This window comes from Petaurus breviceps, unplaced genomic scaffold, assembly GCF_028583685.1.
Source record: "Petaurus breviceps papuanus isolate PSGF00001 unplaced genomic scaffold, PetGlider_PUasm1.0 90977, whole genome shotgun sequence".
Taxonomy (NCBI): Eukaryota; Metazoa; Chordata; class Mammalia; order Diprotodontia; family Petauridae; genus Petaurus; species Petaurus breviceps.
This window is the reverse complement of record NW_027187391.1, coordinates 7028716-7043426: the sequence shown is the minus strand read 5'-3', so window position 1 is coordinate 7043426 and position 14711 is coordinate 7028716. Positions and strand designations below refer to the sequence as shown.

Here is a 14711-nt window from a genome sequence, read left to right as displayed (position 1 = left end):
TCCAAAAAGCCCAGGTTGCTCGGAAGGAATTCACATGCAAACAAAGAACTTGTCAGAAGTCAGAAACGGCATTCCTTAAAACAAGAGCTAACATGATCTCACCTTTTAACTTACTAAAGGATCTGCTAAAATTATACCTGTGAGAACTTGGCCTGAGAAAACATTTTTAAGAAGAAGGAAAGAGGAGAAAAGGAAAATTCTTGGAGCTGAATCTGTGTCTCGCTTGAACCAAGGGCTATTCACCTGAACAATGGGCCATGCCTTCCCCAGCTACCTGCCCACTCACCATAGTCCATAAGGCTTCTGCAGTTATCTTCATAGGAGCCAGTGCCCCCAGTGCCACTGTCACCTGGACACATCCACCAGAGAGAAGAAGTCTGAGAATTGTCTTCCGACTCCAGCCAGCCTCTTCCAGAGAGTGCTATGATATCAAAGATGATGGCGCTGAGCAGAAGCAGGGGTAGGATCCACCGACAGCGGTCACAGGCCAAGCCACAGCGCAGCATTTTGTCTAACACTCCAGGGAGCTGAGGCCAAAGCAGGGAAGGACAGGATTCCAGAAAGAAGAGAGAAGTGGGCAGCTGGGAATTCTAGGCACTACTGACAATGTTAGGTAAAGGGGGAAGTATTTAAGGAAGAAAGTGTAAGCATGAAAGGCTTTGTGGTCAGCAACAAGGAAGCCCCACCTAGATTCCTAATGACTAAGAAGAACAGTGGCTAGAACCTGTAAAGCCAGAGGTGAGCTCTCAGGCTGGGATAGGCTAAAGTCAAGCAGGGTTCAAATTACACACAGTGACGGGAGAACAAGATTTAATCCTTTACTCAGTAAAATCAAGAGCTAAGCCTGTGTTTTCACACACATGCAGACAGGTGGCAATGTAGGAACACAGATGAGGAAAGCTCTGTGATATTCCTGAAAGAAAAGGTATTCTATGACTCCAAAAGTTTGGTTTTATGAAAAGGCAAAAATGCTTTTACTGTATATTTCCTCAATAGCTCATCTGAGAACCAGGGAGTAATCTTATCATAGTTATGTGTTTCTTTGCATTTCTGAGGCTGTGATTAGGATAGAGGGGCTTATTCTTGTTAGTTTGGGGCTTTATTCTTGAAAGTGGGTTCTCCAATTCAGTCTCTGCCCCCTTTAAATCCTTACTAAAGTCAGGGAAGATCACCCTACTGCCAAATTCAAAAAGCTATTTTTACATCCTTATCTTTCTTGACCTTTCATTTCAATGGCATAAGTAGACATAAAGGAGACCAGATTTAGCTAGGGGAGAAGAATCCTTCTCTGAAACATCAGATGAAAACACCCGTAATTAGAATTATGGTACCACAGGCAGAATGAAGTCACCTGTTACATAAAACCCAACCCTCTTCTCACAAAAGCAAACCAGGGTTGCAAACTCATGTGTCCCCTTTGGGTACTAAGCTGCTACCATTCCTCCTGATTTTCTGTGATTTCCCTCTGCCCAGGAAAGTTCAATCATTTGGTTTCTCATCACTTTCTAACCCTGTAGCTACCTTGTCTAGCAGCTATTAATTAAAAAGACATTTATATAAACTTGTATATACACATACCTAGATATGTATGTTATATATGTGTGTGTATGTATGTATATATGCATGTATATACATAAGTGTATATATGTGGATGATTCTTTGAGATGGTAAAATGTAAATGATATTAAAAACAAAAGATATAAAGTGTATTTAAAATAAATAAAATAATAAGATTTATTTAAAAAAAAAAGACATTTTGTAATGTGGAATTGAACGGTCATGTCCTGTCTCTGAGGGACAGATGTGCTGCACCTTGAGATAATGTACCAACTCTATATTAATCCTTATGACAAAAAAGGTTATGTTAGGTAATTGGTGAATGAGGCAGAAAGAGCCTTAGGTGGCTCTGAGAAGTGTAAATAAGCCCCACCTCTCTCTTTTGGAGTCACCCTCTCAAGACATATTGAGCAGTAGTTTTCCCTTAGATTTCTAGGAATTTCTAGAAAGATTTATAGAAAATCCACAGGAAGGGATTCATCTTTCACCTCCAGCAGCAATGGCAATGAAAAGATGTCTTACCTCAGGGAGCCCAAGACTAGACCTCTAGGCCCTGGCTGCCTCTTCAGCTCTGTATGTTTTCTGACTGATCCCAAGTTACCAAATAGCAATCATGAGAAACAGACATTTCCAACCCTGGAAGTAACCCCATGAGTTCAAAAGGTCTGGAATTCCTAAGTGTTAGCTGCCCAATGGGAGGTGCTCCCTTTCTAGGATTATACTGCTTCTCAAAGGAAAAGCAAAAACCCGGGAAGATCATTCTGAACTTCAAGAAACTAAGCTGGCTGCCCAAAAGATCTGGATTTTGTGAGTTGCCTTGATAAATAGTAAAACTCTAAAGTGAATACGAAACATCTATTCAGAAGTCCTCTAAAAATGACTTTACCTCTTGGAACAGTATAATAGGTAAAATGCGTTATTGTTTCAAGAATGTGTTAATTTGTGCTCCAGACTGAAGGAGATTTATTATTAAGTACTTCAGGAGAATGTCAAAGGCATTTGATCACCACATAGTGGTTAAATTTTTTGTTCTCAGTTCACTTAAAAATTATTGAGGATACCAAAGGGCAATTTGTGGGAATTATATTTATCAATGTATATCATGTTAGAAATTAAAATATCCTAAGATACTATGAATAGGCTTGATCTCACGGACCCCCGTGAGGTATGAAGAAGCCCAGGACTCCTCAGATCACACTTTTAGAACTCCTGGTATAGTGCATGGAGAGCTGGCCACAGAGTCAAGAATAAATTGCTATCCCATCTCTGATGCATACTGACTGTGACCATGAGTCCCAAACATATCCTCTTGATGCCCCAGACCACTCTGAGTTACAGAGCAAGTGCTGAGCTTCATAGGAAGATGTAGTTTCTTCATTGGGCATTCATTATATTAATGAACTTATAAGTCTGGGGAAAAAACAAAAACGAAACAAAAGGGGAGAACATATGATTGAAGACAGGAATAAAATATGATCAGTTTTTAAAAAGTGAATATTTTAAATATTTACAAAGATTCTTACAGTTAATTCTGGTGTTCATCTCTAGCTACAGAATATTTAATATGCTCTCCCTGGATTCCTCCTGTCTAAAATTCTTATTCTGACTATAAGCCTTGATATTAACTCATTTCAAGTTCCTTAGCAGTGGATCTGTCTGATTGGAAATGCAGTCACCATCCTGATAGGTGACTAAGGGTATAGAGTTAGATAGGAACTTCATTCATACATCCTCTTATCTTGGCCATTCTGGAATATAAAACACTGACCCATTCTCTATAGCCAGGAATGTCTACCTGGATTCCCGAAATCTTAATGAAGAAGGACTCTTATAACCTTCAAAGAGGTCTGCCCCAAACTTCATGACTTGCCCCATCTGGATGTCACTAATGCTTTGGACTCATTCATCTTTCTGTTTTGGCAGATCCCCACAAGAAGATTCTACAGACCAAATCTTTTGACCATGTTCACCCTTAATGGAAAGCTCTCCTCTTCCATCTATGCTATTGTCATAATAAAAAAAGAACAGGGGCAACTAGGTGGCACAGTGAATAGAGCACCAGCCCCGGAATCAGAAGAACCTAAATTCAAATCTAGCCTTAGACACTTGATCACACTTACTAGCTGTGTGACCTTGGGCAAGTCACTTAATGCCAATTGCCTTGCCTTCCCCTCTCCAAAAAAAAAAAAAAAATTACTGATCTCTAAGAACTCGAAAGCTGAAGCTGATACAAATAACCCTAACGAGGGCATTGATTTTTCCTTTCCTTCCCTTATTGGAAGCTACCTTGGCTATCACTGGCAAAAATATCCTCTTGTTATTCATGATCTTCCTTTGCTCTCATATCTAGTCCTCTGTAAGTCACTAGGTGTCACACATAAAAACAAAGAGAGCCCAAGTCTCTCAGCTGTTGTTCCTAAACTGGGCCATATATTGTAGGTATATAGTTGATTCTTTTCTTTAAAAAAAAAAGTTTATTTTCCCCCAGTTACATGTAAAGACAATTTTGAACATTTGTTTAAAAAAATGGAGGTTCCAAATTTTTTTCTCTCTCCCTCTCCTCCCCTAAACGTAAGTAATTTTTTTCTTGCCTTTTGGAGGGCAATTGGGGTTAATTTGCCCAAGGTTGCACGGCTAGTATTTTTGTGTGGGTGTTAAGTGTCTCAGGCTGGACCCCGACCTCGGGTCCTCCCTCCTCCAGGGCCTGCGCTTTACTCACTGTGCCACCTAGCTGCCCCCTAAACGTAAGTAATTTGATATAGGTTATACATGTTCAATCATGCAAAACATATTACTATAATAGCCGTGTTGTAAAAGAAGACACAGATCCAAAGGGAAAAGAAAAACATGAAAAAAATTCAGAAAGTGAAAAAAGTATGCTTTGATCTGCCTTCAGACTCCATCAGGTCTTTCTCTGGAGGTAGATAGCATTTTTCATCACGGAATTTTCCTGAATCATTATATTGCTGAAAATAGGGCAGTCATTCACAGTTGATCATCATACAGTATTTCTGTTACTATGTATACTATCCGCCTGCAGTTCTGCTCACTTCTCTCTGCATCCATTCACATAGGTCTTTCCAGGTTTTTCTGAAATCTGCCTGCTCATCATTTCTTATAGCACAGTGATATTCCATTGCAATCATATATTACAGTAGTTGCTTATTTCCAAACAAAAGAAGGAAAGGGGAATGGGTGAAAACTCTGCCTCGAAGAATAAAGTGGCTGCAGGAAAGCTCTGTAACTGAGTAGATTTACTAAATATGCTTGTTCTCTTCTGTTTTGTATATCCCAGTCTGGCGCACTGGGCTCTAGCACAAGGTGCAGAGTTTGCCAAAGGGCTGGGTGGTGATCAATCAACAAGCATGTTATTACATACCTACTGTGTGCTAGGTACTGGAGACACAAGGACAAAGATGAATCCGATCCACTTTATTCCTAACTGCACTCGTGTGTTTTGGATTTTAAGGAGCTTACATTCTATGGAGGGAGGCTTTATGTACATAGATAAATACATTAATAAATACAAGGTACATTTTGGGGAGAAGAGGACACTAGCAGCGTGGAGGATCAGGAAAGGCTTTAAATGAAAGTGCTTGAGCAGAGTTTTGAAGAAAATGAGTGAGAGAGTCCAAAAATCAGGAGCAAGATGGGAATGCATTCTAGGCAGATGGGACATTCATGGAAATAAAGCATTGTATGTAAGGAACAGCAAGAAGCCCAGTTTTGGTGGAACTTCAAATGTACAAAAGAGAGTAATTTATAATATGCTAAAAAGGGAAACAGGAGCCAGGTTGTAAAGGGCTTTAAAAGTCAAGCAGAGGAAATTAAATTTAATCCTACTGGCTAGAGCCACTGGAATTCATGGAGTAGTGACATCATCTCTGCAATCTTGGAAAATTCATTTAGCAGCTGGAGGATGGATTGAAACAGAGAGAGACTAGAGGCAGGGAGACTGATTAGTAGACTGCTACAGGGGCACAGGCAAGAGATGATGAAGATCTGAACTATCCGAGTAGAATCGAGGGGACAGAAGTAGGAGATACTGGAGAGAAACAAACAACAAGAGCAGGGTCGGGGAGAAGGAAGAATCAAGGATAACACTGAGGTCTGCAGATGCGGGGGGCCTTAACGAATGATGGTATTATCGGTGTCAATAGTAAACTTTGGAAGTGATATGGGTTTCTTAAAAATATTATTTATTTCATTAGAGATTCCCAATCACATTAACATTTTTTAACATTCATTTAGAAAAAAATTTTGAGTTCCAAATTCTCTCCCTCCTTCCTGACCTCCCATCAATTGAAAAGCAAGCAATATGATATTAATTACACATGTGAAGCCATGGAAAACATATTTCTGTTAGCAATGTTGCAAAATAACACACACACACACACAAGAAAATAAAGAAAGGAAAAAAAGCATACTTCAGTCTGCACTCAAGAGTTCATCAGTTCTCACTCTGGAGGTGGACAGCATTCTTCATTCTAGTCTATTGAAATTGTCTTGGATCATTGTCTTGATCAAAATGGTTAAATGTCTCACAGTTGATCATTTTAATGGTATTGCTGATACTGTGTACAAGGTTCTCCTGGTTCTGCTCGCTTCACTTTGCATTAGTTCATGTAAGATTTTCCAGGTTTTTCTGAAATCATTCTACTTATTTTTTAGAGTACAATAGTATTCCACAACAATCATATACTACAATTTGTTCTGTCATTCCCCAGCTGATGGACATCTCCTCAATTTCCAATTTTTTTCCACCACAAAAAGAACTACTACAAATATTTTTGTACAAATAGGTTCTTTTCCCTTTTCTTTGATCTCTTTGGTATACAGACCTGGTGGTAGTATTGCTGTGTCAAAGGGTATGCAGTTTTATACCCTTTTGGCATAGTTCCAAATTGTACTCCAAAATGGTGAAACATCTTCAAAACCCCAAGTGGTACAGTTCTTGGGAAAAGATAATGAACTTAGTTTTGGACATAGTGAGTTTGAGATACCCATGAGACATTCATTTTGAAATATATGATAATTCAGCCATTCTAGAAAGCAATTTGGAAAGATGCCCCAAAAATTACTAAACTGGAAATACCACTACTAGGTCTACATATAAACAAAACCTTAAATAACATGAGAAAGGACCTATATATATATATATATATGAAGATATTTAGGGCAGGTTTTTTTTTTTGTAGTCACAAAAAAAAAGCAATCTGGAGATTAAAGAGGTAACCGTCAATTAAAGAATGGCTAAATAAATGATGTACGGGAATGTTTGCAATGCTATTGTGTCATAAGAAATGACAAAAGGAAAAGTTTCAGAGAAAATTGGGAAAATTGGGAAAAGATGCAAATTTAAGAGAGCAAAGCAAGGAGAACAATTTATACAATAAAAACACTATAAAGACAAACAGTCAGGGTGGCTAGGTGGCACAGTGAATAGAGCACCAACCATGGAGTCAGGAGGACCTGAGTTCAAATCCAGCATCAGACATTTAATACTGACTAGCCATGTGACCTTGGGCAAGTCATTTAACCCCAATTGCCCTGCCTTCCCCCCCTGCAAAAAAAAAATACAATTTTGAAAAACTTAAGAACACTGATAAATGAAATGACCAACAATTCCAGGCAACTAATGATGGAACATGCTCACCATACATATTACTCTCCTGGTTTTCTTACCTCTATCAGTCTACTCTTTCTCAGTCTCCTTTGCTAAATCTTTATCCAGGTCACTCCTGCTAACCTTGAATATCCCACAGGGACCTCTCCTGGGGGTCCCCTTCTCTTCTTGCTCTTGATGATCCCATCAGTTCCCATGGATTTAATTACAATCTCTCTGCTGCTGATTCTCAAATCTACCTATCCTGCTCTAACCTCTCTGTTGACGCCAATCTTGTACTAACTGCCTTTTAGACATCTTAAACTCAACAGGTCCAAAACTGAACTCAGTTTTTCCCTCCCCCCTTCTAAAATGCCCTATTACTACTTAGGGCACCACTATCCCCTCAGTCACCCAGGCTTAAAAGCTACCTATTATCTTTTCTTCACTCTCTCTTACACCCCTTCCTCCCAATCTGTTGCCAATGTCTGTCATTTTTACCTAAGTAACATCTCTCAGATACATCCCTTTCTCACCTTTGTTACTGCCACCACCCTGGTACAGGTTCTCATTTCTTCATACATGGACTATTGCAGTAGTGTGCTTTTTGGTCTCCTGGTCACAAGTCTTTCCTTACTCAGTCCATCTTCCACTCAGCTGCCAAAGTCTAATCATGTCACCCCCACTCAGGAGACTCTAGTGGCTCCCTATCCCCTCCAGAATAAAATGTAAAATCCCATTTGGGCATTCAGAGCCCCTTGTAACCCATACTCCCACATACCTTTGCAGTCTTATTATACCTCCCCTCCCCTTCATACACACACACACACACACACACACACACACACACACACACACACATATACAAACTCCTTGATCCAGTGACATCAGTCTCGTTGCTAGTCCTCGAACAAGACACTACATCTCTTGACTCTGGGCGTTTTCACTGGCTGTCCCTCATACATGGAATGCTCTCCCTTTTCTTGCCCACCTCCTGGCTTTCCTAGCTTCCCTCAAGTCCTAGCTAACATTCTACCTTCTATAGGAAGCCTTTCCATATCTCTCTTAATTCTAGTACCTCCCCTCATCTGTTTATCTCCTATTTATCCCGTATACACCTCAAGGGCAGGCCTTTCTTTGAATCCCCCATCACTTAGCACAGTACCTGGCAAATAGTAGACACTTAATAAATATTTATTGATAGATTGATTGCCATCGTTATAGAGAGGCTATAGACTTAAATTGTAAAACGAGAGATATGTTTTTGGGCATGGCCAGATGTAAATATGTTATGCTTGAATATATATATATTTGTCAGAAGGGTTCAGTTTTTCCTCTTTTAATGGGGGAGGGAAAGGTGGGAAAGAAAAAAAACTGCTTATTAATTTAAAAAATTAAAAACTAAAATTTAGAAAAATATAAAATAGGTAGTTGGTGGTACAGGAATGAAACTCAAGAGAAAGACTAGGGCTCAGTATGGATTTAAGAGCCATCTGCATAGAGATGATAATTAAATCCATTAAGCTAATTAGGTTGCCAAGTGAGAGTCCATAGAGGAAAAGAGCCTTCTTTACACCCACAGTTACAGGTTGTGAGATGGACGATGAAACAGCAAAGGATATTGAGAAGCAATGTTTAAATAGGTAGGAAAAGAAACAAGAGAGAACAGTCATGAAAATCCGGAAAGAGAGGTAATCAGTAATATCAAATGTTACAGCAGTTGAGAAAAGGTCTCAAACTATTTTGGTATATATAGTATATTTGTTTCTAGTTCTTTTGCTATAACGTTGTAAGCTCCTTGAGAACAGGGACTATCTTCTGCCTCTTTTTGTATTACCAGTGGTTAGCTCAATGCCTGACACATGATGGGAACTTAATATATGTTTATTGATTAATTAATAACAAAAAGTGCTTCTTTAAATATTTTTGCACATATAGGTTATTTCTCTCTAGGAGTGGTATTGATGGGATCAAAGAATATACATAGTTTATTGACTTTTACTTTCCTTTTTTCTGTTACCTTTAACAATCTGTTGGATTTGTAACAGAATCTCACATTTGTTTGTTTTGTTTGTTTTTTTGCTTTTTGGAGGAGGGAAGGTAGGGCAGTTGGGGTTAAGTGACTTCTCCAAAGTCACATGGCTAGTTCTGTGTTAAGTGTCTGAGTCCATATTTGAATTCAGGTCCTCCTGACTCCAAGGCGCCACCTAGCCGACCCTCAAATTTGTTTTAATTAGCTTCTTATTATTAGTGAATTGGAGTATTTTTTTCATATGGTTGTTGATAGCTTGGCTTTCCAGCATTGAGTGTTATCTGTTCATATCCTTTAACCATTTATCTCTTGAGGGAGTCATTTTTCTTTCTCATTAAATTAGTTCATTGATTTTTAGTTCATTTAGATTTTTTAAAAAACTAGCATTTAGTTTTATTCAGTAATTCTATAATCTTTTTGGTTTCTAATTTATCTTTTTTCCTCCAATTTTTAAAATTTTCTTTTTTGTGCTTATTTTTAATTTGTTTATTTTCTATTTTTTTTTTAAAAATTGCATATTCTGTTGATTCATCTTTTATTTTCCCATTTTACTAATGCACATTCATGGAAATATGGTTTTACCTCTGAAGACTGATTTATCTGCAACCAGAAATTTTTGTGTATGGTCTAAATAATTTTACAAAGACAGTAATTTTTCCCCAATTTGTTATTTGACCCACTCATTATTAAATCTCCATTTATGTCTGAATCTTTTTTTATGTTCCTTGTATTAATTATCATTTTGCTATTTTATGATCTGTAAAGATATGTTTAATATCCTGCTTATTTCCTTTTAACTCACAATTTCTCCATATTGTCTAGTTTCATAAATGTACCTCATAGTACTGAAAAATATGTATTTTTCTAAAATGTTCTCATTCAGAAGATGTCATAAGTCTTTTAGCTCTAAATTCTCTAATGCTTTGGTTCCACATTTTCCCTTTTTATTTTTCTGTTAGACTTAGACAGCTTTCCACGGGGAACATTAAAGCATTCTCTAATTATTGTGTTATCATTCATGTCTTTTTGTTAATTTTTTCCTTTATGAATATAGGTGCTGTGCCAGGTGTGTATTTAAGTTTAGTACTATCCTTGCTTGATGATGTTTCTAATATCACTTTTTCTAAACAGAATGACATGTTAGCCAAAGGCAACACTGATTAAGAGAATATGCTCATTTCTCATACATTATGCAGGATGATCATGAGGATCACAAACAGGAAAGGAAAACAATGAACTCACAGAAATTTTGGCACGAATGCTAACCAAGCTAGATTATCCTGAAAACATCTATAAATGAAACTGATGTCCTGCAGGCATCTCAAATTCAATGTATTCACAACAGAGTCACTATCTTCCCTGGCCTCAAATCCTATACTTTTCAAGCTTCTTTATTTCTTTTGAGAGGACTCCTCTGCCTCCTGTCAAATAGGTTGACAACCTTGACATGATCTTAAGTCTTTCTTTTCCTTCACCCTTCCCATACAATCAGTAGACAAATTGTCTTGATTCTACATCCATGACATAGCTCACCTGTCTCCTTCTCTCCCACAGTCACCACCCCAACTCAAGGTTTCCTTACTTCTCACCTAGATTTTTACACAGGTCTCCCAACTGGTCTTTCATTATCCAATATCTCCCCTCTACAATTCCTCCTCTCCAGAGTTAATAAAGCTATATAGCTAAAGTATAAATCAAACCACATCACGTCCTGCTCAGGAAACTCCAATGCCTCTGTTTTACCTTTATGACAAAGTACAAACTCCATTGTCTTCAGTAGTCCTTCCTAGCCTGAATCCAGTCAATCTTTCATGGCTTATTGCACATCATTCTACATTGTGACCAAACTAGACTTTGCTGTTCCATATATGTTTCATTTCCCATCTCCGTGCTTTTGCCCTGAGTGTCTCCCATGCCTAGAAAGCAATCCCTTTTTACTTCTGCCTCACATTCTTTCTTTCTTCAAATCTCCACTCAAATGCTGCCTCCCACAGGAAGCCTCTCTTGATCCTGATGAAGTAGCTGGTGCCATGGTAGAGATTGTACCAGGCCTGGAGTAGGGAAGATGTGAGTGAAAAAGTAACCTCAGACACTAGCTGTGTAACCCTGGGCAAGTCACTTAATCCCTGTTTGCTTCAGTTTCCTTATCTGTAAAGTGAAATAAAAGGACTTACCTCAAATGGGTTTTGTGAGATCCAATGAGAAATTTATAAAAAAAAAAAAGTGCTTAGCAAAGTGCCTAGCACACAATAGGTACTACATAAATACCCTCCCTTCCTCCTTCTCTGGTCTCCTCAGTTTCTAGTTCTCTCCACCCACACAATTATTTTGTATGTATTTTGCACTTGTCACAAAGTCCTACTCCATTGACTCAGTGGTATGGAGGTGACCCTGAGTTTTTGAAGGCTATGCCAGTGGAACACAGCTCTGGCAAGTTCTACCATGCTGGAAAAACTCCAGGATACTCAAATATGACCCCAGGAACAGAGTGAGCTTGTTTTCTGAGGACCATCACGGCTAATTATGGCGGGGTACATCATGAGTAGGCTGCTACCTGGCGATGAAATTGGAGGGGGGTGGAGAAGATGGTAACCCGTGCTCTTAAACCAAAGAAAAATTTTTAAATGTGCTTCAGTCCTGTGCAGTTCTCCTCTATTTCTGCAATGTCAGTGGAGAATGGCTAAGAAACAGAGTTTTAAAAATCAATCAATAGTTTTTAAATCAGTTTGACTTTGGTACTCCAAATGTGAGATCCCTGTCCAATGACCAACAAATGGACGTATTTCTGGAGAATCAATGAGTGGAGAAAAGCAAAGGAAGCTTCAAATGTGTTGGGTTAACTCACTGTGGCCAGTTTTAGGATGAATATTGACAAGTTGGGATGGGTTACCAATGACATCCTTGGCAGAAAACCCCAAACTGGCGAGACCACAGTTCTACTTGATTGCTGTTCGGCACCTATGCTTATAAATATATGTCCCTTTGAAGAAAAAGACCATTTCATGCTTTTCTTTCCATCTTTTGTATCCTTATTGCTTGGCACATAATGCAAAAACTGAATAAATTCTTAGAGATAGATGCTATTTCATGATCATTGCTTTGAAGTAGAAGACCTAAGTTCAAATCTCAGCTCTGTGACTTACATCTAACATTGTAATGTGATGCTCTGGAAAAAAGTTCTGGTTTTGAAGTCACATGACTTGGGTTCAAAACTCAGCTCTGGCATTTTTATCTAATAATATACATTATCCCCCACTCAGAGTTCTGTAGGCATCAATATAACTCAGTATAACCCAAATAAAACTCATTGTCTTTCTTTCCCAAAAAATCTACACTACTCCTAAATTTCTCTATTTCTGTTGGGGCACCATTGTCCTTCTAGTTACTCAGGTTTTCAACCTAAGTATTATCTTCCATTCTTCATTCATCTTATATATCTAATAATTGAGGCAGCCAGGTGGCACTGTGGACAGTGGGCTGGGCCTGGAGTCAATACCTGAGTTCAAGTTCAGCTCAGTCAATTATAAGCTGTGTGACTCTGGGCAAGTCACTTAACCTCTCACCTCTATTTGCCTCAGTTTTCTCAATTATAAAATGGAGATAATAATAGCACCTGCCTCACAGGGTCGTTGAGAGGATCAAATGAAATAGTAATTGTAGGGTGCTTAGCACAGTGTCTGGCATATCATAGATACTAGATAAATGTTTATTGATTGATTGCCAAAGCTTATTACCTTTTCCCCATTGTAATCAAGGCATATGATTTGATTAATTGCCAAATCTTGTCGTTTTCATCTTCACATCTTGCATCATCTCCTTTTCTCAACACATACAGCCGTCAATCTAGTTTAGTCCCATGTTACCACACATGTTATAATAAACTCCTAATTGGGCTCCCTGATTCGAGTATCTTCTCCCTCCAACCCCCCCCTTTTTTTTGCAGTCCCCAAAACTTCTAAAGTACAGGTCTGACCATGTCACTATCCATGAATAAACTCCAGTGGCTCCCCTTTGACTCCAAGCTCAAATATCAACAACTCTGCTGGGCAGTTATAGCTTTTCACAACATTATTCCTCCTTTTCCAGCCTTATTACATATTGCTTGCCTCCACTTAGGACTCTATTTCCTTTGCATCTTTGTACCAATTGTCCCCCATGCCTGGAATACTCTCCCTCCTCCACCCCCTGAATCCCTTGAAATCTCTTCTTTCTTTCAAGACTCAACTCAAGTGCCAACACTTACATTAGGATTTTTCTGATTCTCCCCAACTACTAGAACATAATCTTCCAGTATAAATTTGCTTCCTTTATATATGGACACGAGGTCTCTCCCCCTTAAAATGTAAGCTCCTTGTTTAATTTCTGTCATATAGTACTTCATATAATGCCTGTCATAACATAGGATAAATAAATAAATGCCTATTTATTGACCGAGAGCCCCTATTAAAGAAAAAGAAGGGAGATGCATTTTCTTATCCATCTTTCCCCAAGACTAGCTTGATCATTATAATTATAGTTACATAACAAATGACATATTATATATTAAATGTTATACATTAAATATATCAAATAATTATAATGAAAAGCATCATTTATGGACTGGGTAACTTCTAATGCCCCTCCCAACTTTATATCTATAATCCAAAAAATCTGAGTTCCACTTTGCCAGGATAGAAATAATTTGATACCTACCTCATAAGAATTTATTTGCATTCTTTCCTAACATTTAAGTCAAATAAATAAGCATTTACTGAGTGCCCATTTTGTACAAGACACTGTACTGACTGCAAGGGATACAAAGAGAAAAAGGGAAAAAAAGTCATTTCTGGCCTCAAGAAGCTGCCATTCTGAGGTAGATTTAAATTCAAGTCTTTTTTTTCTGAACATTTCAGTCAGCAAGTCAGAAAGCTTAAAACAAAAGCTAACATAATTTCACCTTGCAAATTACAAACGAATCTATTAAAAATATATAAATAAGAGATTGCCATGAAAAAAAACATTTTTTTAGTAAGAAAAGGGGGGGAAAGACTTGGGTGGAAAGGGGGAGGAAGACCTTGTCAAAGACATTTCTTCTCAACGTGGATTTCAAGCTGAGGAGTATTGAGGAGGTGGCATTGGTTAAACTAATCATATGTAGCAATCAAGAGACACTTCATGAATCATCACCCCCACTAATGCACTAGAAACATTTCCGAAACCCTCCACAAAAACGTACAAGGCACATTCCCAATTACTTTTCTGGGCTTCCTCAATACCAACAGCGCATCAGCATTATGAGTGAAAACTAACTGTCGGCTCTATCAAACAAGCATCCTCCCGGCTGCACTGGTTGGAATCTAAACTCCCAAACTCAGATCTGCCGATGTTCTCCTTACCCTGGAACTAGAGCAGAGATTTCCTTCCTTCCTTCCTTCCTTCCTTCCTTCCTTCCTTCCTTCCTTCCTTCCTTCCTTCCTTCCTTTCTTTCTTTTTCTTTCTTTCTTTCTTTCTTTCTTTCTTTCTTTCTTTCTGTCTTTC

General features: G+C 38.4%; 1 protein-coding gene across 2 annotated transcripts in view; it reads right to left on the bottom strand.

Moving 5' to 3' along the window:
* PERP (p53 apoptosis effector related to PMP22) overlaps positions 1 to 14711 on the bottom strand; it is a 39489-nt gene that overhangs the window by 19011 nt on the left and 5767 nt on the right. Inside the window, exon 1 of one of the 2 annotated variants that reach the window (XM_069077271.1) lies at positions 287 to 731. The exons of the other annotated variant lie outside the window; for it this stretch is intronic. Within the exon in view, the coding sequence (XP_068933372.1) occupies positions 287 to 506 (220 nt within the window). The 5' untranslated portion in view covers positions 507 to 731. Of the gene's footprint in view, positions 1 to 286; positions 732 to 14711 lie in introns of those variants that run through there. 2 annotated transcript variants of the gene reach the window in all.